This window comes from Muscardinus avellanarius (genome assembly GCF_963383645.1).
Source record: "Muscardinus avellanarius genome assembly, chromosome: 10".
NCBI classification, from domain to species: Eukaryota; Metazoa; Chordata; class Mammalia; order Rodentia; family Gliridae; genus Muscardinus; species Muscardinus avellanarius.
This window is the reverse complement of record NC_137796.1, coordinates 111,385,713-111,411,331: the sequence shown is the minus strand read 5'-3', so window position 1 is coordinate 111,411,331 and position 25,619 is coordinate 111,385,713. Positions and strand designations below refer to the sequence as shown.

Here is a 25,619-nt window from a genome sequence, read left to right as displayed (position 1 = left end):
AAAGCTGCTCGGTGGGGAAGTGTCACAGACTCTGCGGAGGTGGGTGGAGGCTGGGAGGATGGAGTTCCCACCTGGCGGCAGCCTGTCCCGGTGCAGGCTCAGTAGTGGTCCCAGCATTAAGGGCTTTGAGAGATGCTGCCGGGCCTTGGTGGTATCCTTGGCCATGAATATTGGAAGGGCAGGGTGGCACAGGGGCTGGCACCAGTCCAGGGGCAGCAGAGGGAAGGAGGCCCAGAAGCTGATGGCATGAGATGGGGAAAGGTCAAAGGAACTATCTTGGGAGGGGTGACCTGAGAATCAATGCTCGGGATTTGAGGAACAGTTGAGGCAGCAGATCTTTGGGTGAAGTTGTGACTGGGGCCCTTCTGCCCGGGACCAGTTGAGTGCTGCCTAGTGCTGGGCTTGGCCTTGCCCTCGGCGCAGTGGCACCCTCCCAGAGGACTGCTCTGTCAGCTCTGGCAGGCTACAGGACTGCTGTGAGGAGGAGTGAGTGAGCGATCTGTTCAGGCAGCTCTATCTTTGGGCTTTGAAGACCAGGGGTGGAACGACAGGCACAAACAAGGCGGCCTGATGGAAGGTGCTCTGAAGAAGTCAACCCGGGTGTCTCCTTGTTGAGGGGCTTCTCTGTTTTTGTTTGTCTTTTAACCTCATTCAGTCATCAGATTTTTTTCTTTATTTATTGGCACATTGTAGTCATACATCTCAATGGAGTACAAGATGGTGGAGGCACACATGCACACAGCACTCATTTAGCCCTTCCCCAACCCCACTCCATTCCCTCCTTCTTCCTCCTTCCCATGTTTGGCTTAGTGACTAACTTTGATATGTTTGCGAATGTACATCCTGTACATTAGGGAATTTCCCTCTTCCCCGCTCCTGTCCCTCTCAGGTCGTCTTATCTGCTCATCTCTGGTTTCTCCTTTGTCTAGAGTTTCTCCTATGGCCTATTTTCTTCCTAGCTTCTGAATATTAGGGAGTCATTAGATTATTTATTTATTTATTTTTGTGGTACTGGGAGTAGAACCCAGGGGCTTTTGAAACCGTGTCTCACTGAATTGTAAAGGGCCTCACTAAGTAGCTGAGGCTGTCCGCAAACCTTGATTTTCCTGTCTCAGCCTCCCAAATGCTGGGATTACAAGCGTGCGCCACCACGCCTGGTTTGGGCCAGGCTTTTGAGGGCGGCATCACTATATATCTTTTTTTGCTTTTTATTCTTGTTATATTCATTGCCCATTAAGTCTCAAGTTTCCAATTCTATGAATATGTCAATGAATTATGAAATGTGTTAAAGTAAACCAGAAATCATAATCTAGAGGGTTTTTTTTTTTTGTGGTGGTACTGGGGATGGAACCCAGGGGCCTTCTACCTCCGGGCTACACTCCCAGACCTATTTTATATTTTTTATTTGGAAACAGGGTCTCTTAATACAGCGGAGGCTGGCTTTAAACCTGTGCGATCCTCCTGTCTCAGCCTCCCAAGTGCGGGGATTACAAGTGTGCGCCACCACGCCTGGCCTGTTTCTTTCTTTCTTTCTTTTTTTTTTTTTTATGGTACTGGGGATAGAACCCAGGGGCAGTATACCTTCAAGCTACACCCCAGCCCTATTTTTTACTCTTTTTTTATTTTTTGAAACAGGGTCTCACTGAGTTGCAAAGGGCCTCACTAACTAGCTGAAGCTGTCTTTGAACTGCAATCCTCCTGCCTCTGCTTCCCAAATGCGGGTATTACAAGCATGCACCACCATGCCTGGCTTATATAAATTAAATTAATGTTAACTTATTATACTGTAGGCTGGGCATGGTGGTACGTATTTGTAATCCCACTACTTGGGAGGCTGAAACAGGAGGATTGCAGGTTCAAGGCTAACCTCAGCAACTCACTGAGATCCTGTTTTTAAATAAAAAATGTAGCCAGGTATGGTGGTGCACACCTGTAATCCCAGTACTTGGGGGCTGAGACAGGAGGATCGCAGGTTCAAGGTCTTCCTTAGCAATTTAGTGAGGCTGTAAGCAACTTAGCAAGACCCTGTTAGCAAAAAAAATAAAAAATAAAAGAGGGAGCTGGGAGTATATCTTGGAAGTAGAATGCCACTGGGTTTAATTACCAACAACACACACACATAGTGGGCTGTGATAGCGCATGCCTATAATCCCAATACTTGGGAGGCTAAAACAGGAAGCCAGCAATTTTGCTAAACCAGCAATTTAGCGAGACCATATTTTAAAATAAAAAATAAAACAGGGATAGGCGTGGTGGCACACACCTGTAATAATAGTATTTGGGAGGCAGAGACAGGAGGATTGCAGATTTGAGGGCAGCCTCAGCAATGTACCAAGACTTTCAGACTTTTCAGCAACCTCATGAGACCTTGTTACAGAACAAAAAGTAAAAAAGACAAAGCCAGGCATGGTGCCACACACTTGTAATCCCAGCATTTGGGAGGCTGAGACAGGAGGATCAAGGTTCGTGGGCAGCATCAGCTACTACCTAGGCCCTTTGCAACTCAGACCCTGTTTCAGAATAAAGAATAAAAAATAGGGCTGGGGGTGTAGCTCAGAGGTAGAATGCCCCTGGATTCCATCCCCAGTACTTCCCCCCCCCAAAAAAAAGACTTGAGCTACAGCTCAGAGGTAGAATGTCCTTGGGTTCAGTCCCTAATGCCATAAAATAAAATAAAATAAAGCCGGGCATGGTGGCACACACCTGTAATCTTATCATTTGGGAGGCTGAGAGAGGAGGATCATGATTCGTGGACAGCCTCAGCTACTTAGTGAGGCCTTTTGCAAGTCAGTGAGACCCTGTTTCTAAATAAATAAATAAATAAATAAATAAATAAAAAGGGCTGGGATGTCGCTCAGAGGTAGAATGCCCCTGGGTTTCATCCCCAGTACTGCCAAAAAAAAAAAAAAAAAAAAAAAAAGGATTGGAGATACAGTTTAGTGGTAGAATGTCCCTGGGTTCAGTTCCTAATGCCATAAAATAAAATAAAGTCTGGCATGGTGACACATGCTTGTAATCCCAGCATTTGGGAGGCTGAGACAGGAGGATTACAGTTCGTGGACAGCCTCAGCTACTTTAGTGAGGCCCTTTGCAACTCAGTGAGGCCCTGTTTCAAAATAAAGAATTTTAAAAAAAAATAGGGCTGGGGGTGTTGCTCGAAGGTAGAATGCCCCTGGTTTCCATCCGTAGTACCACACACCACACACACAAAATAAATAAATAATTAAAAACAAAATAAGAATAAAAAATAGGGCTAGGGGCGCAGCTCAGAAGTAGAATGCCCCTGGGTTTCATCTCCAGTACTGCAAAACAAACAAAACAAAATGCTAGGCATGGTGGCAGACACCTGTAATCCAGTACTTGGGAGGCTGAGGCAGGAAGATTGCAAGTTCGAGGACAGCCTGAGCATAATCGAGGCCAGCCCCAGCAACTTGGCCTAACACTCATCAATCTAAGGAAAACCTGTTTCAAAATAAAAAATAATAAAGGGGGGTATAGGTTGGAGATAGAATGCCCTGGGTTCAATCTCTAATATATAAAAAAAATAAATGTTTATAGGGGAGGGGCGGGGCTTTTCACAGCAAAGCCCACAGGAAGGACAGCCTGCTTTGTGCACATCCTGTAGCTGGTCCCTCTCGGCCCCAGGCACTGTGTACCACATGCAGCCCCTCCCCTCAGCACAGGGAGGAGGGTGCTTCTCTGAGGCTGGTCCCAGTGTCCCCACTGGGAGATGTGCTCCTGCTCTCTGTAGCCTCCCGCCCTGCCTGTCTTCAGTAGCCTGCCTAGTGCGGTGTTGGCAGTGGACTCTGCTCTTCCTTGAGGATGAGGCAGGGCGAGTGTGGAAGCTGATAGCCCCTGTTGGAGCTGGCAAAGCTGCGAGGATGGCTGACAACTGCCACGTGGAGGGTCCTCTGGGCCCCGGGGAGGCTCTCCAGAAGGGCACGCTCACATCTCACACACACCTGGTCTTAAGGGGCAGAAACACATGTGAGGCTGAGACGGGTGGCTGGAACAGAGTGGGAAGTGAGCTGTACTTGTCACTTAAACTGTATCAACGCCATTCCTTTGTTTTCTCCCTCCCTTAAAGTTCAGACCTTTGGGCTCTTGGATGCATAATATACCAGCTCGTGGCAGGACTCCCGCCGTTCCGAGCCGGGTAAGAGGGAGCTGCCCAGCCTCTGAGCTCGCCACAGCACAGCCCCTGTCTGGCGGAGAGGGCGGGCCGAACCAGGACCGGGCCTAGCTCCCAAGTGCACAGGGCTGGGCGGATTGCGGGTGGCTTGTGAGACAGGTGACTCTGGGTTGTTCTAGGAAAGTGCACGTGGCACAGGAATTTGAAGGGTCCTACCCAATGACTTGTTTTTTTAATTTTTCACTTCACAGAAACGAATATCTTATATTTCAGAAGATCATTAAATTGGAATATGACTTCCCAGAAAAATTCTTCCCTAAGGCAAGAGACCTTGTGGAAAAACTCTTGGTAAATGCTTTAAATTTTCTCTGCTGAAGGGACCCCACAGCCACCTGCCGTGTCCTCTGCGCTTCCTGTGCTGAAGGAAAGGCATTCAGGGTGGACTGGCCGGAGACTTGCGTCTTTCTCTCATCTCATGACAGTCCCTTTCACTTTCCAAATGCTCAGTTCTTGACTTTAATAAGACAGGAAAGGACCATACCATCAACATCACATGGCATTTAAGTTTCTGCCGTAGAGCCTCTAGGTTTGTTACAGTGGCAGATGGTAGCAAATCCTCCTTCAGTGACAGCTGATGTCAGCTTTAGAGTAAGCTAGCAGAGACTACAGAGATCAGGCAGGTGATGAAGTAGAGAGAGATGTCCTTGGGAGAGGTGGATTCGTTTATCTTCCTAAACGCAAGCGGTTCAACATGGTGGCTTTTGACTTTGGGCTTCCGTTCTTCATTCTTGGGGATCAGGGTCAGGTCTTCCCAGCTGTCCATCCTGTCTCCTGCCCAGACTCCCTGAGTGGGGGGTGGGCTAGATACTCCTTTGAGGGACTGAGGGCGCAGCTCCGTCCCTGAGCAGAGACGTGCTGCAGTCTTTTTAGAGGCATAGGCTGCTCCTCATGGCTGCAGGAGCTGCCGTCCAGGTTGATGGTTCCTTCTTTGTTATTAGAGCCAGTCCATTTTTTTTCTTGTTTTAGGATTTTTAACTTCATGCTTTAAAAGGATACTTGCCGCTGCCTGCTATGTTTTGAGGTAGAGATTCACTTTCATCTGTTGAAGGAAAGGAACGCGGCCTCGCGTGAGGCCAGAGCTCAGAGCAGCTGCCAGCATCTCCGCAGCGGGAGCGGCAGGCCTGAGGGTGGGCCATGGTGCCCGCTCTTTCCCGGAGGGTCTGAGAAGTGGAGCGAGTATCTGTAAGGGTTTTTGTTGTTGTTGTTAGAATTGCATTTTAACCCTAACAGTGACTGTCTTGACTATCGTTTAAGGTTTTAGATGCCACAAAACGGCTGGGCTGTGAAGAGATGGAAGGGTACGAACCTCTCAGAGCTCATCCATTTTTTGAGTCCATCACGTGGGAGAATCTGCACCAGCAGACGCCTCCGAAGCTCACGGCTTACTTGCCAGCCATGTCGGAGGATGACGAGGACTGCTATGGCAACGTAAGCCGGCCCGTCGAGGTTACTGGGCAGGGAGTGGTTCTGCTTCCCTGCTGTGTGACAGAGGCTCTTCTGTGCAGAGGGGTTCTGCCCATTCCCACAGGCCCCTGATTTGGGTGACCGTGGCTGAGATGTGATGAGCCTGCATGGTGGACTGTTGGTTGAACAACAAGCCTAGTTCCTTTTGCTCATCTGCTCAGCTGTGAGGTTTGGTGAGTTTTCACACAGCTGGGTGGAGCCGGGGCATGTGGCCAGGTGGGGCCAGGCGCCCGCTCAGCCCCGGACGCCTGTGCTCATCCCCTGGTCCTGGCACTGCCCACACTCAGTGGCATGGGTGGCTTTAGAGTTGTGTCTGAGAAGGTCCAGAAGGTTGCTTATCCTTCCTAGAGTGCTGCTTTTTTGCACTTCCGGGCGTGGCGCTGGAGGTGGGCAGGAGCTGGAGGGTGAGCTGGAGCAGGCCGGCCACCCCTGAGGGGCATGGCCCCTGCGTCAGTCAGTAGCTGCCACTGCCGTCCAGGCTACTGATTTCCCAAGCTGGACCACACACATGGAGTCTTAAGTAGTCCTTTTTCTTATCCCAGAAAACAGAAACACACACAAAGAAACAGAAAGGTTAAGCAGCTACAGTGTACCCACTCTCCTTCCTGTCTCAGCCTCGTTCATCTAAGCATCTCTTGCCATCTTCCATTGTGACCCTGTGTGTGTGTGTGTGTGTGTGTGTGTGTGTGTGTGTGTGTGTGTGGTAGTACTGGGGATTGAGCCCAGTGGCATTATACTCTCAAACTATACTCCCGGTTTGATTTTATTTCATATTTGGAAGCAGGGACTCACTGGGTTAATGAGAGTCTGTTCTCGAAAATGTGATTCACCCTTCTCAGCCTCCTGAGTGCTTGGGTTACAGGCATCGCGCATGCCCAGCCTTCCTGTGTGTGCAATGTCCTCGCGCATGCCCAGCCTTCCTGTGTGTGCAGTGCCCTCAGGGCGGGGACTGCTGGGGATGGGGCGGGCAGGCCCTGCCCCAGGCTCGCCCAGCCCTGCTTGACGTTTATTTTGAAGCGAGGTCGTGACAGAAGCTGAGGATCTTGCTAAGCCTCCGACTCGGTCCCGAGCCGGGCGTGGAGGCGCGCACTCGTAACCCCAGCGCTGGGGAGGCTGAGACCGGAGGATCGCGGTTCACAGGCAGCCTCGGCTACCGAGTGAGGCCCTTCGCAACTCAGTGAGACCCGGTTTCAAAATAAAGAGTAAGAAATTGGGCTGGGGTTATAGCTTGGAGGTAGAATGCCCCTGGGTTCCATCCCCAGCACCACAAAAAGTAAAGAATAAAAAGGTGAACCAGGCATGGGAGGATCGCAGGTTCGAAACCAGCCTCAGCAGCTTAGTGAGGCTCTCAGCAACTTTGTGAGACCCTGCTTTCAAGTAAAATATAAAATAGGTCTGGAGGTGTAGCTTTGAGGTAGAAGGCCCCTGGGTTCCATCCCCAGAACCACAAAAAATAACATATAAAGGGCTAAGAGTGTGGCTCAGTGGTAGAGCATTCCTGCATTCAATTTCTAGTACAAAAACAATTCATTATTATCAACAGTCCATTTTTCTGGTTTGACTTGTCATTGTTTATTCAGACCATCCACGTGGACCTCTGCCTGCTCCCCCGGAGTCGGTAGCCTCCGCAGGGCGCTGCAGAGGGCTCGGCCCCGGGAGCCACATGCCCTTGCCCCCTACCGTGCCTGCTGCATGATCCTGCTACCCGATGCCGTCTCGGGTCTTGGTCCACAGGAGCTGTTGGGGGCTCTGGTGCCCCTGCTGGACCAGCTGAGCTTTGAGGGCCATGGGCGCTCTAGTATGTCCACTCTCTGCCATGTGCGTGAGTGCTGCATGCACCAGAGCATCTCTGCAAGCCCGTCTGCACGGTTGATGCTGGCTTCTTGGTCGCAGGCCTTGGCCGCCACCTCTAAAGCCTGGCTCTGAGAGTCAGAGCCGGCTCCTGTTCGGTGGCCGCTCCTCAGTTGGCCCCAGCGGTGTGGTTAGAGGGCCTTGGAAGCACCTGGGCAGAGCGTCCGTTGCCGAAGCTCACCTGTGGACAGAGTGGGCCTAGGACAAGCCTGGCCCAGGGAGCTTGCCCTCCAGGCGCTCCCTGTCTGTGGACAGGACAGCTTCACCGAGGGCCCAGCATCCTCTGCGGCGGAAAGGGGCTAAAGGGCAAAGGAGGAGGTAGCAGATGTTTTCAATTCTGGAGTCAGGGCATGAACGGGACAGGTACCTGGTTCTCTCCATTTTTCTGGATTCCCTGCAGCTTGCTGATGGTGACATTGTCTGGCCTCTGCAGCGCTGGAATAAAGCCTAGTCAAGGCTGGGCCTTTCAGAGGAAGGGTCCTTGTGGGCCTGTTTTCCCACCAGGGCTGCCCTTCCTACGCATCCTGCCTGGCCCTGGCCTGGTGCTGGACTGGGCTGGGCTGCTGAGGGGGGTTTGGGGGCTGAGCTGGCGCAGAATGTTGAGCAGAGCCCCAGGAAGAAGAGTGGCATGATGTGCCGTGGTTGGGGCAGCACTGCCTCAGATCTTTAATTTAGTGTTGGTCGGCAGAGTCTGACCTTGGGCTGGTTTCCGAGCCTCAGTTTTTCCCTCGGAAGTAGGGACAGTGAAGCTGGGCGTGGTGGTGCACGCTTGTAATCCCAGCATTTGGGAGGCTGAGACCAGAGGATCGCGGTTCACAGACAGCCTCAGCTACTTAGTGAGGCCCTTCGCAACTCACTGAGACCCTGTTTCAAAATAAAGAATAAAAAAACAGGGGGTGTAGCTCGGAGGTCAAATGCCTCTGGGTTTCATCCCAAACCCGCAAAAAAAAAAAAAAAGAAAAAAGGGACAGTGAGCTGGATGTGTTGGCACATGCCCGCAATCCCAGCTAAGCCTCAGCTACTTAGTGAGGCCCTTCGCAACTCAGTGAGACCCTGTTTCAAAATAAAGAATAAAAAAACAGGGGGTGTAGCTCGGAGGTCAAATGCCTCTGGGTTTCATCCCAAACCCGCAAAAAAAAAAAAAAAAGAAAGAAAAAAGGGACAGTGAGCTGGATGTGTTGGCACATGCCTGCAATCCCAGTACTTGGGAGGCGGAGACAGGAAGATTGCAGGTTCAAAGCCAACTGCAGCAATTTAACCAGACTTGGTTTCCAAATAAAAAATAAAATAGGGTTAGGGGTATAGCTCAGGGCAGAATGCCCCTGAGTTAAATCCCCCAGTACCAAACAAAGATAAGAAAGGAACGTGGACAGTGGTCGCGTCCGCCTTGCTTGCTCAGGGCTCTTGGGTTGTAAGCCCTGGATAGAGGGCTGTGGTTGCCTCCATAACTTAAGGCAAATGTAGAGTTTTCAAGGAGGCAGAAACTGCCAGGGATCAGTTCTGGAGAGAGCGAGGCAGGGTTGTGACTGCTTCGGGGCCACTGTGACAGCAAGTGAGGAGGGTGGGGTAGTGCCTACAGGCCTGTACAGGGGAGAGGGCTGCCCTCTGTGGGCAGCAGCCAGGGCCCTCATTTTGGAAGCTGGGGGCCTGGAAAGCACACTCACTCATGGGGTCTCTAGCTGGAGTGGTGGCCACACCATCTCAGTCTGTGCAGGGGCTTCTTGGCCTTGTCAGCGCCCAGGAGTGAGCCAGTGCACGGGCTCTAGCCATGGGGCATATCTGTAAGTGGTTCTGTTTTCCGTATCAACACTGGTTGGTAGTTTTCTCCAGAATAATGGGCAACTTTGTTTATGCCAAGTTTAATTAGTTTTTGCTAGAAATAAAAGGAATACATTTTTTGTAATTGAATGTGGTGAGTCAAATCAAAATAGGTAGTACCTCCCATAGACTCCTACCTTGAAACCACCAGGGCCAAACGCAGTGAGTCCTGCGACAGGAGGCCGTTCCTCTTGTCTCTTTCTTGTGGGTCAGGCTGCTGCCGCCACTGTCGGTGCTATGCTGGGTGAGGGCCCTTGAAATGCTGGCCAGGGTGGACCCCTCTCCGGCCCATGTTCCAGTGGAAGAGGGATCCAGAGCCAGAAGGTCCAGCCCTGCGTTGGCGCGTGCCAGATGGCCAGGAGCAGAGAGATCCGTACGGGTCCATACGCACTTTCCCGACGGGACCAGCTGGCTGCCTGCCTCGGTGGTGGTTATGAGCTCGCCAGGTGTGAGAGCACATGTATGTGGGACGTGGACTGTGGAGGCAAATTGAAGGCATCTTTTTCCTTTTTCCTTCCTCCCTGCAGTACGACAATCTCCTGAGCCAGTTTGGCTGCATGCAGGTGTCCTCATCGTCGTCCTCCCTGTCTGCGGCGGATGCTGGCCTGCCGCACAGACCAGGCAGCAACATAGAGCAGTACATCCATGATTTGGACACACACTCTTTTGAACTGGACCTGCAGTTTTCCGAAGACGAGAAGAGGTTATTATTGGAGAAGCAGGCAGGTGGAAACCCTTGGTAAGAAGCAGAGGCCTAAGCAACGCTCTGCTTAGAGATGCAGTGGACCCGGGGAGCAGGCACTGTGGCAGGGCTGCCACATGAAGCTGCAGCGGCAGCTCCGCCTGCACCATCTGCCCAGCCCTCGGTGCTCCGCAAGGAGGCCCCTCATCGGGGACTCGAACCAGGTGTTCAGGAGGCTGCAAGACCAGGTGCTGAGTGGGCCGGGGATCCTCAGGTGCCCGGCTCCAGAAGGCAAGGCTGCAGACAGCTCTCCCACTCTGCTGGGCATTCTCCACCAGGACGTTCTGAGCACAGGTGTGCAGTCCTGCACCTGAAGTGCCTGCTGGCCTTGCCAAGGCCCTGGGCACTTCTTTTTCTTTGCTTTGCTTTTTTCAGGTCTGGGAATGGAATCCAGGGGCATTCGACTTCCGAGCTACACCCCTTGCCCTATTATTTTATTCTTTATTTTGAAACCGGGTCTCACTAAGTTGCAAAGGACCCAAGTAGCTGAGGCTGTCCTCGAACCACCATTCTCCCGTCTCAGCCTCCTGAATGCTGGGATTACAAGCGTGCGCCACCACACCTGGCTTCCCCCAGTCCTATTTTGTTCTTTATTTTGAAACAGGGTCTCACTAAGTTGCAGAGGGCCTCAGTATGTAGGTGAGGCTGGCCGTGAACCTGAGATCCTCCTGTCTCAGCCTCCCAGGTACTGGGGTTACAAGTGTGAGCCATCATACCTGGCTTGATTTCTTTTTTGGTGGTACTGGGGATGGAACCCAGGGGCCTTCTACCTCTGGACTGCACTCCCAGACCTTTATATATTTTGTTTGGAAAGAGGGTCTCACTAAGTTGTTGATAACCTCACTCAGTAGCTGAGGCTGGCTTCGAACCTGCATGATCCCCCTGTCTCAGCCTACCAAGTACTGGGATTACAAGCGTGTGCCACCATGCCCAGCTCCACCTGGCTTGATTTTTAAGAACTACATGTGAGACAGGAGAATCACAGGTTTGCAGACAGCCTCTGCTACTTAGTGAGGCCCTCTGCAATGTAGTGAGACCCAGTTTCAAAATAAAAAAATAAAATAGGGCTGGGGGTGTAGCTTAGAGGTAGAATGCCCCTGGGTTCAATCCCTAGTACCACAAAAAAAACAAAAAAGAAATAACCTATAATTCTGCTGAGTTTAAATTTATCCATTAACTTAGTTTTCCTAATGTGGTATTACTAGAGGTAGACAAAAAGGGTATGTATGTATGTATGTATGTATTTTTTGATGGAACCCAGGGGCATTCTACCTCCAAGCTACACCCTGCAGCCCTATTTTTATTCTTTATTTTGAAACAGGGTCTCATTGAATTGCAAAGGGACTTACTAAGTATTAGCTGAGGCTCTTTGTGAACCGCAATCTTCCTGTCTCAGCCTCACAAATACTGGGATTACAAGTGTGTGCCACCACATCTAGCTAAAAATGTGTTTTTTTGTGTGATACTGGGGGTGGAACCCAGGGGCTTTCTACCTAGGCTATACTCCCAGACCTTTTTTATATTTTATTTGGAAACAGGGTCTCTGTTGCTGAGAGCCTCACTAAGTAGCTGAGACTAGCTTCAAACTTGTGTAATCCTCCTGTCTCACCCTCCAAAGTGCTGGGATTGCAAATGTGCGCCACCATGTCCGGCTTAGCAAAAGGGTTTTAAATGAACAGTTTGAGGAGTGCTGGGCACAGCTCTGAGCAGAGCCTGTGGTGCTTTGTGGGGCATGCTGGGATCTGCTAACTGACCTACTGTCTATGGGGTAAACCAGGCGCCCTTCCTCTAGAGTCCAGTCAGATGTGCTGTCCTAAGTAAGCGTGTCTCAGCTCCTCTGGTGGCACTCAGGCCTCTGCGTTTGCATCTGCCTGCCGCAGCGCAGTCAGCGGGGCAGGCCCGGAAGCCTGTGGCGCCTCCCTGCCTGTGTCCTTGGGGCTTGAGATCCTCTTCACTTTCCTCCAGGTTTCAGGCCCATGGTGGGAGGTGATGATTGCAGAGAGCTTGAGGGATCTTTAGAACAGTGGTTCCTGAGGTTTGACTATGGAGTCCCTGAGGATATGAAAAAAAATTATATCGTGCGTGTGACAAAACTAAGATGATGTTCAACTTTTCACTCCTCTCTGCCAGTATAAAGTGGAGTTCTGCAGTGGCTATGTACTGTGAGGTGGAGGTTATTAACTAAGGGGATGTCTTTTGTTCTTGTCTTTACTAGAATTTTCTGAAGTCGTATGTTTATGGTGTAAATATGTGCATTTTTGGAGATGAGTAAAGCTTTCTATTTCTACTGAACTCTTACTAGCAATCTCCATTTGCACCTACTGTAATATCTGTAATTTCATATAATCCAAAAATCCATTACTTTGAGACCCTGAAGTTTTAAAATGGGCATGATAGTACACATCTCTAATCCCAGCGCTTGGGAGGCTGAGGCAGGAGGATTGAAGGTGTAGGTCAGCCTCAGCAACTTAGGCTCTTGAGCAAGACCCAGTTTCCAATTAAAAAATAAAATAGGACTGGGGTGTAGCCTGGAAGTAAAAGGCCTCTGTTTCTAACCCCAGTACCATAGGGGGAGAAAAGAAATCCCTGAGCCTACGTGGGAATACAACAAGAAGTAAGTAGACTTTGTTGACTTGCTTTGCAGTTGTGTTAAAAACATTTATCAAAAGTTTTGTAAGCCAGGCGTGGTGGCGCACGCTTGTCATCCCAGCGCTTGGGAGGCTGAGACAGGAGGATCACACAGGTTCGAAGCCAGCCTCAGCTACTGAGTGAGGCTCTCAGCAACTTAGCGAGACCCTGTTTCCAAATAAAATATAAAAAATAGGTCTGGGAGTATAGCCTGGAGGTAGGAAAGCCCCTGGGTTCCACCCCCAGTACCACACACACACAAAAAAAAAGTTTTTGTAGGTTTTATTTATTTATTTATTTATTTATTTATTTATTTATTTATTTAGGTGGTACTGGGGTTCCTGGAAGCCTTCTACCTTCTATTTATTTATTTATTTATTTATTTATTTATTTTGGTGGTACTGGGGTTCCTGGAAGCCCTTCTACACTCCCAGACCTATTTTTATATTTTTTTTTAATTTGGAAACAGGGTCTCCCAAGCCAGCGTGTCTGGCTTTGAACCTGCGCGATCCTCCTGTCTCTGCCTCCCAAGTGTGGGGATTACAAGCGTGCGCCACCACGCCCGGCTGTAGGTTTTATTTAAAACTATTACTTTAGATAGATCTTTTTTCTCAAGGCAAAAGAAAGTGTGTGTGTGTGTGTGTGTGTGTGTGTGTGTGTGTGTGTGTGTGTGTGTGTTTATATAATTATAGGGATTGAACCCAGCCCTATTTTATTTTGAAACTGGGTCTCGGTAAGTTGCTGAGAGCCTCACTAAGCTGGCCTCAAACCTGCGATCCTCCAGTCTTAGCCTCCCAAATATTGAAGGTTTTTTTGCACAGTACCACCGGGGATGGAACCCAGTAGCATTGTACCTCTGAGCTACACCCCTAGCCCTATTTTTTAGTCTATTTATTTATTTATTTATTTATTTACTTGCAGTACTGGGGATGGAACCCAGGAGCATTCTACCTCTGAGCTACACCCCAGCCCTAATTTTTTACTCTTTATTTTGAAGCAGGGTCTCACTGAGTTGCAATGGGCCTCACCAAGTAGTAGCTGAGGCTGTCTGTGAACTGCTATCCTCCTGTCTCAGTCTCTCGAATGCTGGGATTACAAGTGTATGCCACCACTCCAGGCTTAGTCTTTTTATTTTTGAAGCAGGGTTGAACTTGGGCATTCTACCTCTAAGATACACCCCAGACCTGTGTGTGTGTGTGTGTGTGTGTGTGTGTGTGTGTGTGTTACTAGAGATGGAACCCACGGGGTCTTCTACCTCTGAGATATACGTTGATAGCTATTTTATATTTTATTTGGAAACAGGGTCTCAAGAGGTTGCTGAGAGCCTCATGGAGCTGCTGAGGCTGGCTTCAAACCTGTGATTCTTCTGTCTCAGCCTCCCAAGTACTGGGATTACAAACATGTTCCACCATGCTCAGCTCCCCAGACCTATATTTTATTTTAAATTTGTGGTCTCACAGCCGGGCGTGGTGGCACATGCTTGTAAAACCAGCATTCGGGAGGCTGAGATGGGAGGATTGTGGTTCGCGGACAGCCTCAGCTACTTAGTGAGGCCCTCTGCAACTCAGTGAGACCCTGTTTCCAAATAAAGAATAAAAAATAGGGTAGGGGGTATAGCTTGGAGGTCAGATGCCCCTGGGTTCCATCCCCAAACCCACACACAAAAAAATTGGGGGTCTCACAAAGTTTTGGAGGGCCTCTCTAAGCTCACCAAGCTGCGGAGGCAGGCTGCAAACCTGCGATCCTCTGTCTCAGCCTCCCAGGTACTGGGATTACAAGCATTTACCAACACGCCAGGCTAAGCAGATTTATAATGTGCATGAGCCACTGACTTAACGGAGGCGGCGACTTGCTTTCAGCCACACTGGCGCTATTTAAGCCTATAGATACTAAAGAGAGAGAGTCCTGATGCTCTTAGAACGATGTCGTCACAGACGCCGCAGACGTGTCCAGTCTGTGCTGGCTCGCCAGCACCCACACTTACTGGGGAACAAGTCAGCTGGGAGTCTGTGCCATAGCCATTGCTTTTTCTTTCTTTTTTGGTGGTACTGGGGTTTGAACCCAGAGCCTCACACATGCTAGGCAATGTTCTACCAACAAGCTATACCCCTGGCCCTTTTTTCTTTCAATTGGATTTTGAGAGCCGGGCGTGGTGGCGCACGCTTGTAATCCCAGCATTTGGGAGGCTGAGACAGGAGGATCGCAGTTCGAGGAGAGCCTTGCTCCTACTTAGGCCCTTTGCAATTTAGTGAGACCTTTTTTCAAGTTAAGGAATAGGTCTAGGGTATAGCTTGGAGGTGGAGTGCCCCTGGGTTCTATCCCCAGTACTGCCCAAAAAAAATTTTTTTTGAGTCAGTCTTGCTGAGCTGCCACGGTGGCCTCAGACTTGCAGGGCTCTCATCTCAGCCTCCTGAACGGCTGGGATTGCAGGTGTATACCACCATGCCTGGCAGCCATGCTTGCAAAGATTCTGGAAGGAGAGCCATGGAGCCAGAAATAGAATGACCCTAACCTGCCACACAGGAGTCCTTTGGAGAAGGTGTGCTGACTTGGGAGGGGTGGAGGAAAAGGATCTCAAAGTGAGAAGAACACTTTGGATGCCAACCCAGACCCTGGGAGTCCCTGAAAGAAAATGTCCTGTGGTAAAAATCTTAAGACGTGGGCCATTTCCAGATGAGAATCTGCAGTGACCACTGGCTTGAACAGCCCTCTGGAATATCGAGCAGGTTCCTTCCATCAGCTGATCCAGGAGCCCAGGGTATCATCACCAATGCAGATTCCTAAGTCAACTATTTTAATAAATTGATTGATTATCTGTTGTCAAAAAGAGGGAGTAGGAGCTGAGGAGGTAGCTCAATGGTGGAACGCTTGCCTAAGATGGTGTGAGGCCCTGGGTTCAATCCCTAGTACCACAAAGAAAGAGACCAACATACCAGACAGTTGTTTTTTTGTTTTGTTTTCCCAGTATTGTGGATGGAACCAAGGTACATTCTACCTCTGAGCTACACCCCCAAGGCCTATTTGTTTTTATTTTGAAACAGGGTTTCACTAGGTTGATGAGAATTTCACAACTTGCTGAGACTTTCCCGAAACCTGGGATCCTCCTGTCTCAGCCTCCTAAGTACTGGGATTGCAGGTGTGAGCCACCATGCCCAGCTACCCCTAGCCGGTTTTTTGGTTTTTTTTTTTTTTTTGTTTGTTTGTTTTTTGAAACAGGATCTTTCTAAGTTGCTGAGGCTGGCTTCAAATCTGTGATCTTCCTGTCTCAGCCTCCCAAGTACTGAGGTTGCAGGAGTGTGCCATCCCCCCAATACTTTAATTAATTAGCCTTCCTTTTTTTGTGTGTGTGTGGTACTGGGGGTAGAACCCAGGGGCTTTCTACCTTCAGGCTATACTCCCAGACCTATTTTTATACTTTATTTGGAAACAGGGTCTCACTAAGTTGCTGAGAGCCTCACTAAGTAGTTGAGGCTGGCTTCGAACCTGTGCGATCCTCCTGTCTCAGCCTCCCAAGTGCAGGGATTACAAGCGTGCGCCACCACGCCCAGCCTTAATTTCCTTCCTTTTAACTTTTTTTTGTGTGTGTGTGGGTCTGGGGATAGAACCCAGGGGTATTTGACCTCTGAGCTACATCCCCTGCCCTATTTTTGATGATTTTGAAACAGGGTCTCACTAATTTGCTTAGGGCCTCATTAAGTAGCTAAGGCTTTCTGTGAACCGCAATGTCCTGTCTCAGCCTCCCAAATGCTGGGATTACAAGTGCGTGTTGCCATGCCCAGCTAGCCTTCCTTTTATTAACTTATGATTCTTTTTTTTTTTTTTTTTTTTTGGTGGTACTAGAAGCCCTTCTACCTCTACCTCCAGGCTATACTCCCAGACCTATTTTATTTTTGGAAACAGGGTCTCTTAAGCCAGCATGGCTGGCTTCAAACCTGTGTGATCCTCCTGTCTCTGCCTCCCAAGCACGGGATTACAAGCGTGTGCCACCATGCCCAGCTAACTTGTGATTCTTTTTTTTTTTCTTTTTTTTTTTTCTGGTGGTACTGGGGTTCCTGAAAACCCTTCTACCTCCGGGCTACACTCCCAGACCTATTTTTATACTTTTTTATTTGGAAACAGGGTCTCTTAAGCCAGCGCAGCTGGCTTCAAACCTGCTTGATCCTCCTGTCTCCGCCTCCCAAGTGCGGGGATTACAAGCGTGCGCCACCACGCCCAGCTAACTTGTGATTCTTGATGTTAAAATGTCACAGGATGAGCCGTGACAGTGAGACAGGAGGATCACAGTTTGTGGACAGCCTCAGCTACTTAGTGATGCCCTTTGCAATTCAGTGAGACCCTATTTCAAAATAAAGGATAAAAAATAGGGCTGGGGGTGTAGCTTGAAGGTAGAATGCCCCTGGGTTCCGTCCCCAGTACCACACAAAAATAACTAAATAATAAATAAAGTCACAGGGCCAGCTCTGTTTGGGTGGGCTTTCTGTTAGCTTTGGCAGTGTTACCAGCATGTATTTGCACCTTGTACTTTCCATGCTGCAGTAGAGCCTCCTCGCTGTGTGTCTTTTTCAGAAATCTCCAGTTTTTTTCTGTCTCATTTCTGTGTTTTCTTAGGCCATTTTCAAGTCTAAGGCAGCATTTCTGCAGTAGAGCCACCGCTGGGTCTTAGAGGACTGAGACGTGACAGGGGTGGGGCGAACTTCAGTGGCAGAGCCGCTGCGGGGTGTTGCAGTCAGCTCCTCACACTCTGACCTCAAGTCCCTGACAGCACAACTTGAAGGGAGGAAGACTTACTTGCTCACAGTTCTGGATCTCTCCGAGGGTTCAGCCCACGTTAGGCTGGGTCGCATCTATGGGGCTCAGGGCGTGGCAGCAGGGAGCAGAGAGAAAGCAACACACCCCATGGACACGTGCGCGTGCGTGCGCGCACGCGGGCCCTGGCACCACACCCCCTGGCCCACCTCTTCCAGCCACACCCTGCCTTCATAGTTACCACCAGTGAATTCATTCATCCAGAGTGGGCTTCTCTACTGATGAGATTAGCGCTCGTGATTCAGCCACATCGCTCCTGAATGTCCAAGCGTGAGCTCTTCATCAGACATCGTATATTTAAACCATAATACCACCTTGTGCAAAGGCCCTGGATTTAATATTCAGCAACGCAAAATACACACATGCAGGCATGCACACATATAAAAACCAGTAACTTTTAACCAAATGAGGCAACCTATAGACATTAAGATAATCTCTTAAGCTTTTAGGAGGCAAAGTGAGGTATAGGTGCTGCTAATATGCATTAATAAAGCTATATATATATATATATATACACACACACACACATATATATAATATATATATATTTTTATTTTTTTATTTATTTATTTTTTTGGTGATACTGGGGGTGGAACCCAGAGGCTTTCTATCTCCGGGCTATACTCCCAGACCTTTTTATATTTTATTTGGAAACAGGGTCTCACTAAGTTGCTGAGAGCCTCACTAAGTAGCTGAGGCTGGCTTCAAACCCGTGCGATCCTCCTGTCTCAGCCTCCCAAGCGCGGGGATTACAGGCGTGCGCCACCACGCTCGGCTATAAAGCTATATTTGGATATTTGAAACTTTCTGAAATTCTTGCTGTATTTGAATGAAAGTATTAGTATGCTAGAAATGCCAGAAAAGGTGCCTCCTTCCCAACCCTTTGTGCTGGGGTTTGAAACCAGGGACCCAGGTCCTCTTGTGTGCTATATGCAGAAAAGATATTGTGTGTGTGTGTGTGTGTGTGTGTGTGTGTGTGTGTGTGTGTGTGTTACTACGGATATATAACCTAGGGGTGCTATACCATTGACCTATACTCCCAGTTCTTTTTTTATTTTGAATCAGGGTTTCACTACTAAGTTGTTGAGGCTGACCTTGAACTTGTGATCCTCCATTCTCAGTCTCCTAAATAATGGAACTATAGGCGTGCACTATAACACCCAGCCTACACTACACCCAGCTAGAAAAGATGGTGTGTGTGTGTGTGTGTGTGTGTGTGTGTGTGTGTGTGTGTGTGTTTTACTGGAGATTGAATCCAGGGGCATTCTACCTCCAAGCTAAACTCCCAGTCCTATTTTATTCTTTATTTTCCAACAGAGTCTCACTAAATTGCCAAGGACTTCGCGAAGTTGCTGAGGCTGGCCGCAAACCTGCAATCCTCCTGTCTCAGCCTCCCAAGAACTGAGATTACAAGTATGTGCGCCCACGCCCAGCTGAAATGATGTTTTTAAGCCAGGTCCACTGGAGTCTTAAGGATTTGTGATTCTAAAGTACCCTGGGTTCTGGGCATTGAAGCAGGGTTCCTGGCAGGGAAGGAACTTAAGGACCTCAGTCTCATTCTGAAGTTGACCCTCAGTGGCTTCCACCTTTTGTGGGATTCTTTGCTGTCCTGTCACCATAGGTTTTGTTGTGGTTTCGGTTCTGGGGATCAGACCCAGGGCCTCGTTTTTGCTGCAGCTTTTTTAGCATGACAGTGATGTGTGTCACTTCTCGGTTCTCTGGCTTCGTCTCTTCGCCTGCCTTCTGCTGTGTAGCTGCCCCTCGCTGAGAGGTGCAGGTACAGGGCCGTTCCACATGTTGTGTCTGGAGTTGTGTCCTGGGCTAAAGCGCAGCAGTGTTGCAAAAGGCAGCATTGTCAGTGCAGCGTCCAGAGAGGCCCTGGGGAGTTTGTCTGAAGGGAGGGGCCTGAAGATTTTCTGTGAGTGTCTCATTCTTGTTTTCTTCTTCTGTAGGCACCAATTTGTAGAAAATAATTTAATACTGAAAATGGGTCCAGTGGATAAACGAAAGGTGAGTCAGATCCCTGCTGCTCTTAGTCCTCATGTATGATTTCTCCCTGCTCTGGCTCTGCTCAGCTCTCCTCCCTTGGGCTCCAACTCTGACATGTGGGACAAAGGCTCCTTCATCCTGAAACACTCTAACGATCGCCTAAGATTGCATAGCCCAGGAAGACTCCGGCCCTCAGGGACACAGCGAGGAGCAGGTAAAAAGCCAGCCTTACGCTGTGGCTCTGGAGGCTGGCCTCCCATTGCTGGACAAGGGTGGCCCACTGCTCCAAGGTTTCTGTTGCACTGAGGAGGCCATGTCCAGTGTCCTAGAAAAGAGCCTATGGATTGTGGGCCCCCAAGCGTGGACTTCCAGCTGCCCTTCCAGAAGGGTTTCTGGCTGTGCGGTCTCTGTAAGTGAGAATCTCCATGTAGATGGCTGCGGCCTGCCTGCCAAGCATGGGGCTGTGTGCCTTCGAGGGGCTGAGCTCAGCGGGCAGGCCTTAGTGGGGCGCAGGCTGGCGGGACTGGAGCCCCTCCGCCCGCAGCACTCACTGGCAACACTCACCTCTGAGCCATGACGACAGTCTTTGTTGTTGTTTTAATCAGGGTTTATTTGCACGACGAAGACAGTTATTGCTCACAGAAGGGCCACATTTATATTACGTTGATCCTGTCAACAAAGTCCTGAAAGGTGAAATTCCATGGTCACAAGAACTCCGACCAGAAGCCAAGAACTTTAAAACTTTCTTTGTTCACACGGTGAGTGTGTCCCTGAGAACTCTGGTTGGCAGTGTGGTTGGGGCCTCTGTCTTCCACTGGCAGAGCCCCTTGCTTTGGCAGGGGCAGCTTAGGCCAGGGCAGTTTCTCTGTCGCGGAGGCCCCATATCTGAGTTGGGCTGGAGACACCATGTGCTTGTTCTTCAGTTTGGGTGGGCCGGCCGCTGCGTGTTTAATTTCTGCACAGGTGAGATGAAGAAGCCCCGTTTCCAGGTTTCCCCTAGGTGCCTGGCGGTGCTGGCAACAGGATGGTCTAGGACGGAGGCTGGGTGGGATTCCTTGGAGAACATTCGATCCTCTGTCTTTGTAGCCTAACAGGACGTATTACCTGATGGATCCAAGTGGGAATGCTCACAAGTGGTGCAGAAAGATCCAGGAGGTCTGGAGGCAGCAATACCAGAGCCACCCAGATGCCGCTGTGCAGTGACACAGCCCGCGGCCGGGCTGCCCTTCGCTGCCAGGACACCTGCCCCAGCGCGGCTCGGCCGCCACCCGGGACGCTTCCAGACCACCTGCCAGCCATCTCAAGGAGAACGCACACAGCGGAAACCTTGCAGCTTTTTTATTTAAAAGAAAAGAAGAAAAAAAATTCCAACCACATGAAGAACAAAACCAATACCAAACAGGAATTCAGGGTCGCTTTGCTTGCTCTCCGTGCTCTGTGGCGGCTTCGTGTGCTCTTATGGCTGTGGAGACCCAGCCCCGTGCACGGCAGCCCGGCTCCTGCCCAGGCCTGTGGCCAGACTTGATGTCACCGGCCCCTTCCAGCATTCGGCAGAACCATGTGCCTGCCCTCCCCGCCCACCACCAACTGCTCCCACCTGGCAGAGGGCCTGGTGTGTCTTTGACTCTTTCTGACCACTGTCATTGTTCATGGAACCCTTCATCAGGGAGCCTCCGCGCCTCTGCTGGGGTGCCCACCAGCTCCCCGTGTGCACAGGGTTCTTAGCTCCAGGAGTGTCATCCCTTCCTTGAGTCCCTGGTGTATGGCTCTCGTGGTCCCTGCTGTCCAACAGGAAGGTGTGGTGAGGAGCAGGCGGGACGCAGAGGGAACATGTGGGTGGCTGCTGCAGTTGTAGGGGGCCCTCACGGGGCTCAGCTCACACATACCCCTCCTAGAAGTGGCCATCAGTGAGGCTGGATGCCAGACCAAGTGTACCCCGAGGCGGGGAGGGGGCACACTCAATCCTGCCCTGCACCCCAGCGAGGCCAGAAGGTACCACAGAGGATCCAACCAGAGCAGCCTGGGCCATTTGCCGCCACGTGGAGGAGTGAGGCCTGAGGCCTGCCCGAGTCTCAGGAAAGGTATAAATGTGCAGGCCCCTGCCCACTGCCTGTCTGCCCAGCGAGGTAGGGCTTCAGAGAGAACCCTGGTTCTGGCAGCCCCTGTGACAGCTTCAGTCTCCTGCCCAGCTTCAACACCCTCTTTTTGTGTTGTGGCTAAACACTTCTCAGAGCTAGCCCCGTCTTTATGTCTCTGTTGGAAATCTAAAAGCCTTTTCACATTGTCTGGTCACCTGGTCCAGTAAGGATGGACTTTGCCCAGAAGGAGGAGTTATTCCCTGTTGCTTGGGACCAGAGAGTGGCTGCTTAAACCTGAGCCTGCCTGGTCCGGGTCCTCTTCCCTTTAGGGCCCTTCCCTCTGGTGCAGTGGTGGCAGTGTCTGCCTGTGTGGTGCAGCTGGCCTGGGGCATGTCTGTCCCTTGCTTTGCTTTGCTGCTCCCAAGCAGAGTGCTCCTGAGGGCCTCGGCTCTGCCGCTTCCCATAAGGTTGCCCCTGGAGCGTGGCCCCAGTTCTGGGGCGAGGAGCAGGCATCTGTCTTCAGTCTGCTCACAGACATGTCTCTGAGTCCTGTATCCCCAGGCAGGAACAACTTTGCCACTTCTGTAGACTCCCAAAGGCGCCAGCAAAAGGCCCACAAAGAAAATACCCTGCCGCCTCCTGTGTGCAGTGCCCGCCCGTCCCCTGTGTGCCAGGCCAGTACAGATTGAGAGCTTGCTTTCTTACACTGTTTAAACTGGAGGAAGTACAGATTTGGGGCAGCCACTTTGCTAGGCTGTGGTGCTGGACGGAAGGTGTCCCTAGGCTTTTCCAGCTGGTTCTGTGGGAGCCTTATGTGAGTCGGCACGTGTCAGGGCCTGCCTGCCCTGGGAGTAGGGCAGGGGCCCAGTAGGCTCACCTGTGTCAGGCACCCCTGGGGTTCCTGCCAAGGCCCCGTCCCTGCTGCTTTGCCCTCCTCCACTCCCCTGCGTCTGTGTGTGCGGGGCGGCTCCCTGGCTCCCACCTGCACACACGTGCAGGGAAGGCGTCTGTCCAGGGCACCCGGCTGAGCTGTGGCCTGGATCAGAGTGCCTGGCTGGCCGCGGGCAGGCAGGAAGAGCCTCCTGTTGCCTCCTTCCTCTGGAGCGCCACTACCTCCTGGGCTTCGTGGACAAGCACCATTCCTGACCTCCGCAGCCACAGATGCAGCTCCAAGCCGAGCTGGCCACCGGGCCAAGTCAGAACCCTGCCCGGGCTGCAATAGCCAGTCACCTTTGTCCTTACAGCCCTCACCTTTTTGTTTAAGGTCGTGCACTTTTTTTTTTTTTTTTTTTTTTACCCCAACTTAAATCAACTTCAGTGTTTCCCAACCATCCTCAGAGCCGTTACCTGGCATGCAGGTGCCTTATGTTCTAGGATGGGATGTGAGTGTCCGCCATGTGTGTAGAGAGGTGTACATGGGAACCAAAGTGGGGGTCTATCCAAATGAGAAAGTAGTGCCCTGCTGTTTAGTGGCTCCAGGAGCTCTGCATCCTTCTGAGGAGGGTGGATAATTGTGAATGCTTGTGCACACCCTCTATGGCCTCTCCTGGCAGAGGGGAATGAGGCTGTGGTGGCGACGGCTCAGCCCACTGTGCCCCGCGTACCCTGGGATGCAGCGGAAGCCAGGTTTGGATGTGTGGTTTCGGTCTCTTTCTCCAGCTCCATCCAGAGCGGTAGGCATCCCCGCATGGAGCTCTGGGCACTCCGCCTCAGGGCACGGCACTGCAGTATAGCTACAATTCTGAAACTTCACTTGCAAGAGGCCTGTTAAAAATTTGCTTTGAGAAAGATTGTTCATATCCTTAGGCCAAAGCTAGCAGGAGCTTCACCTGCTCCAGTGCTCTCAGGCCACTGGTGTTTGTGGTCCCTTCCTAAAGGAATAAGCCCTGTCGCATAGACCCCCCACGTGCCAGAACAGGGTTCCAGGTGATTCTGTACTTTCTGAAAAGTAACCCTTGTTTTCTGAAAAAAATCAACTGTAAGCTCACCTCTCCCCCAAGACCACTGTGAGCATTTGGTCTAGATTCTATCTTCCTTCCACCGCATTTGTTTTCTTTTTAAACTAAACTGGGAACATACATCTTTTGCATCAGCTTTTTCATTTGATATTTTATCTGAAGCTTTTCCCCATGCCATGAGTTCTTTAAAAGCATGTTTTTAATTATTGTAGAGTCGAATGGTTGTAAATTATCTGACCATTTCCCTGTTGTAAAACGTTTAGATGGTTTCTGGTTTTTCACTATTTAATGCTGTGGTTAATGTTTTTATAAATCTTTGATTTTTGACTCTGATCCCCCCCTTAGATGCCTGCAAGTGGCATTTTGGGGTCAAAGAGTGTTATTTTCCAGATATTCCTCCCTCTTGGTCGGATGCTTAAATGCTCTGAGTTCTAGTAACAGAACCTCTTTCCTGTCGTCCTAAAGATTCTGAACAGATCAGTTTCTGCTAAGCTGTGCGTTCCAAGGAATGTTTGGATAGGATTGCTCTTTTTTTTTAACGCTAAGATGATGTCACTACAGTAGATCCACTTGTGACAGATTTTTCCGAGAGCCAGTTTCCTTATTTTCATTTCAAGAATCTGGTCGTGCCTGCATGTTAGTTCTCTTCCATCCCAGCTGCTATGGCTTCCAAGTGTTTGGTGATGTTTTAAGAATTTTGTACTTTGTGTCCACAATGGTACTGAATCTGCTTCTGCACAGTCAGCAGAGATAAAAAGTGTTGAACTGACCTTGCCACGTGCGTAGTGGGTGATTTGTACTTAAGTTTATAGATTCAGAAAGAACACTGTTGTCATTTGGATTCAGTAACAGAGCAAAGATTACTTGACAAAGAACCATGGAGACGATTGAGTTTTACAGGAGTGCATTTGTGTCCCATCCCCCTACTCAGGAGGTCTTAGCCGTTTGGAACCGCACTGGGGCCAGGCTTTTCATTGTAGACTGTGCATCCAGCCAACAGGGAAGTAAGGCCTTCTCCCTCCTTCCTGCCCACTGTGCTGCAGGTTGCCTAGTGGGCTTCAAGTCCAGACCGTCCAAATTTGTTGCATTTGTATTTCTTCATGTTGGTTGAGTTCTGTTGATTCTGATGGGAAACATGCCTGAGTTTCTGGGTACCGTGCTCAGTGCCACTTGGCTATACCAGAGCTTCTGGCTGAGTTGTACAGAATCAGGCCTCCTGCCCACCTCTGACACCCCAAGACTCCTCCCTTGGCTGGACCACAGACCCGGGGCACTCACTGCTGAGACTTGAGAAGGTGCTCTGCAGGGCGAGTGCGGGGAAGGTAATGTGGCCTGGGAGGTGTTGCCGCACACCTGTCTCCCTTCCGTTTTAATTGCAAACCCAACATGAACTGATGGTGACTCAGTGGCTCTTCCTTTTTGGGCAGAACATATGGCAGGAGCCGCTCTGGGCCCTCTGCAGAGCAATAGCCTCTAGTTCAAGACTGCTGGGTTGCAAATCAGGCTTCTCGTGGAGAACTGGTTTGGGGAGGAAACTGTTTTCCAGCAAAGAGCAATTTTGTCTGTTGCTGAGATCCATGGCAGGCAAATGAATGCGTGAATGTGAATACCTGAATTTTCCTTATAACTCATTTCTTCAGTATGAAGAAGCACCAAACTGTACAGAGAATTTTTACAAAAGGCAAACTTTTTTTTTTTTTTTTAACCCGTGTAGTCCACCCTAGTCTGTCTGGCTGAATGACTACAAGTTTGTCATTATGCTGGTGAAAGCCTCTACTATGAGCCGCAGTTTGATTGGACGTTGACAAATTAAACTGTTAACAGTGTTTAGGGCTGCAGCTGTTCCATAGTCACACACCAGGGTGAATCCATAGTTTGTTGCTGTTGTTCAGGGTGGTGGCAGTCAGTTGGAACATGTGTAATATTCTCTACCTGGTCTGTAGCTGTAACTGTGATGTACAGGCAAAGCAAAAATTTTAAGAAACTTATGAAAAATAATGCAATGATACTAGGATATACACTTTTGTATTTTTATTCTTATATAAGGTTATTTGCTGGCTATTGTTGGCCTCTAGTTCAGTCTGTGTTATTTA

The 25,619-nt window shown here is 50.0% G+C and overlaps 1 protein-coding gene across 2 annotated transcripts in view; it reads left to right on the top strand.

The window, feature by feature from the left end:
• The window catches only part of PDPK1 (3-phosphoinositide dependent protein kinase 1), a gene marked incomplete at both ends in the record, with an annotated part of 90,236 nt that extends 69,543 nt beyond the window's left edge, over nucleotides 1-20,693 (top strand). For both annotated transcript variants that reach the window (XM_080702872.1, XM_080702873.1), the window contains 7 exons: nucleotides 4,088-4,156; nucleotides 4,384-4,480; nucleotides 5,447-5,620; nucleotides 9,853-10,064; nucleotides 19,454-19,511; nucleotides 20,096-20,248; nucleotides 20,577-20,693. In XM_080702872.1, coding sequence (XP_080558998.1) covers nucleotides 4,088-4,156; nucleotides 4,384-4,480; nucleotides 5,447-5,620; nucleotides 9,853-10,064; nucleotides 19,454-19,511; nucleotides 20,096-20,248; nucleotides 20,577-20,693 — 880 coding nt within the window. The remainder of the gene's footprint in view (nucleotides 1-4,087; nucleotides 4,157-4,383; nucleotides 4,481-5,446; nucleotides 5,621-9,852; nucleotides 10,065-19,453; nucleotides 19,512-20,095; nucleotides 20,249-20,576) is intronic.
• Between the last annotated feature and the right edge of the window lie 4,926 nt (nucleotides 20,694-25,619).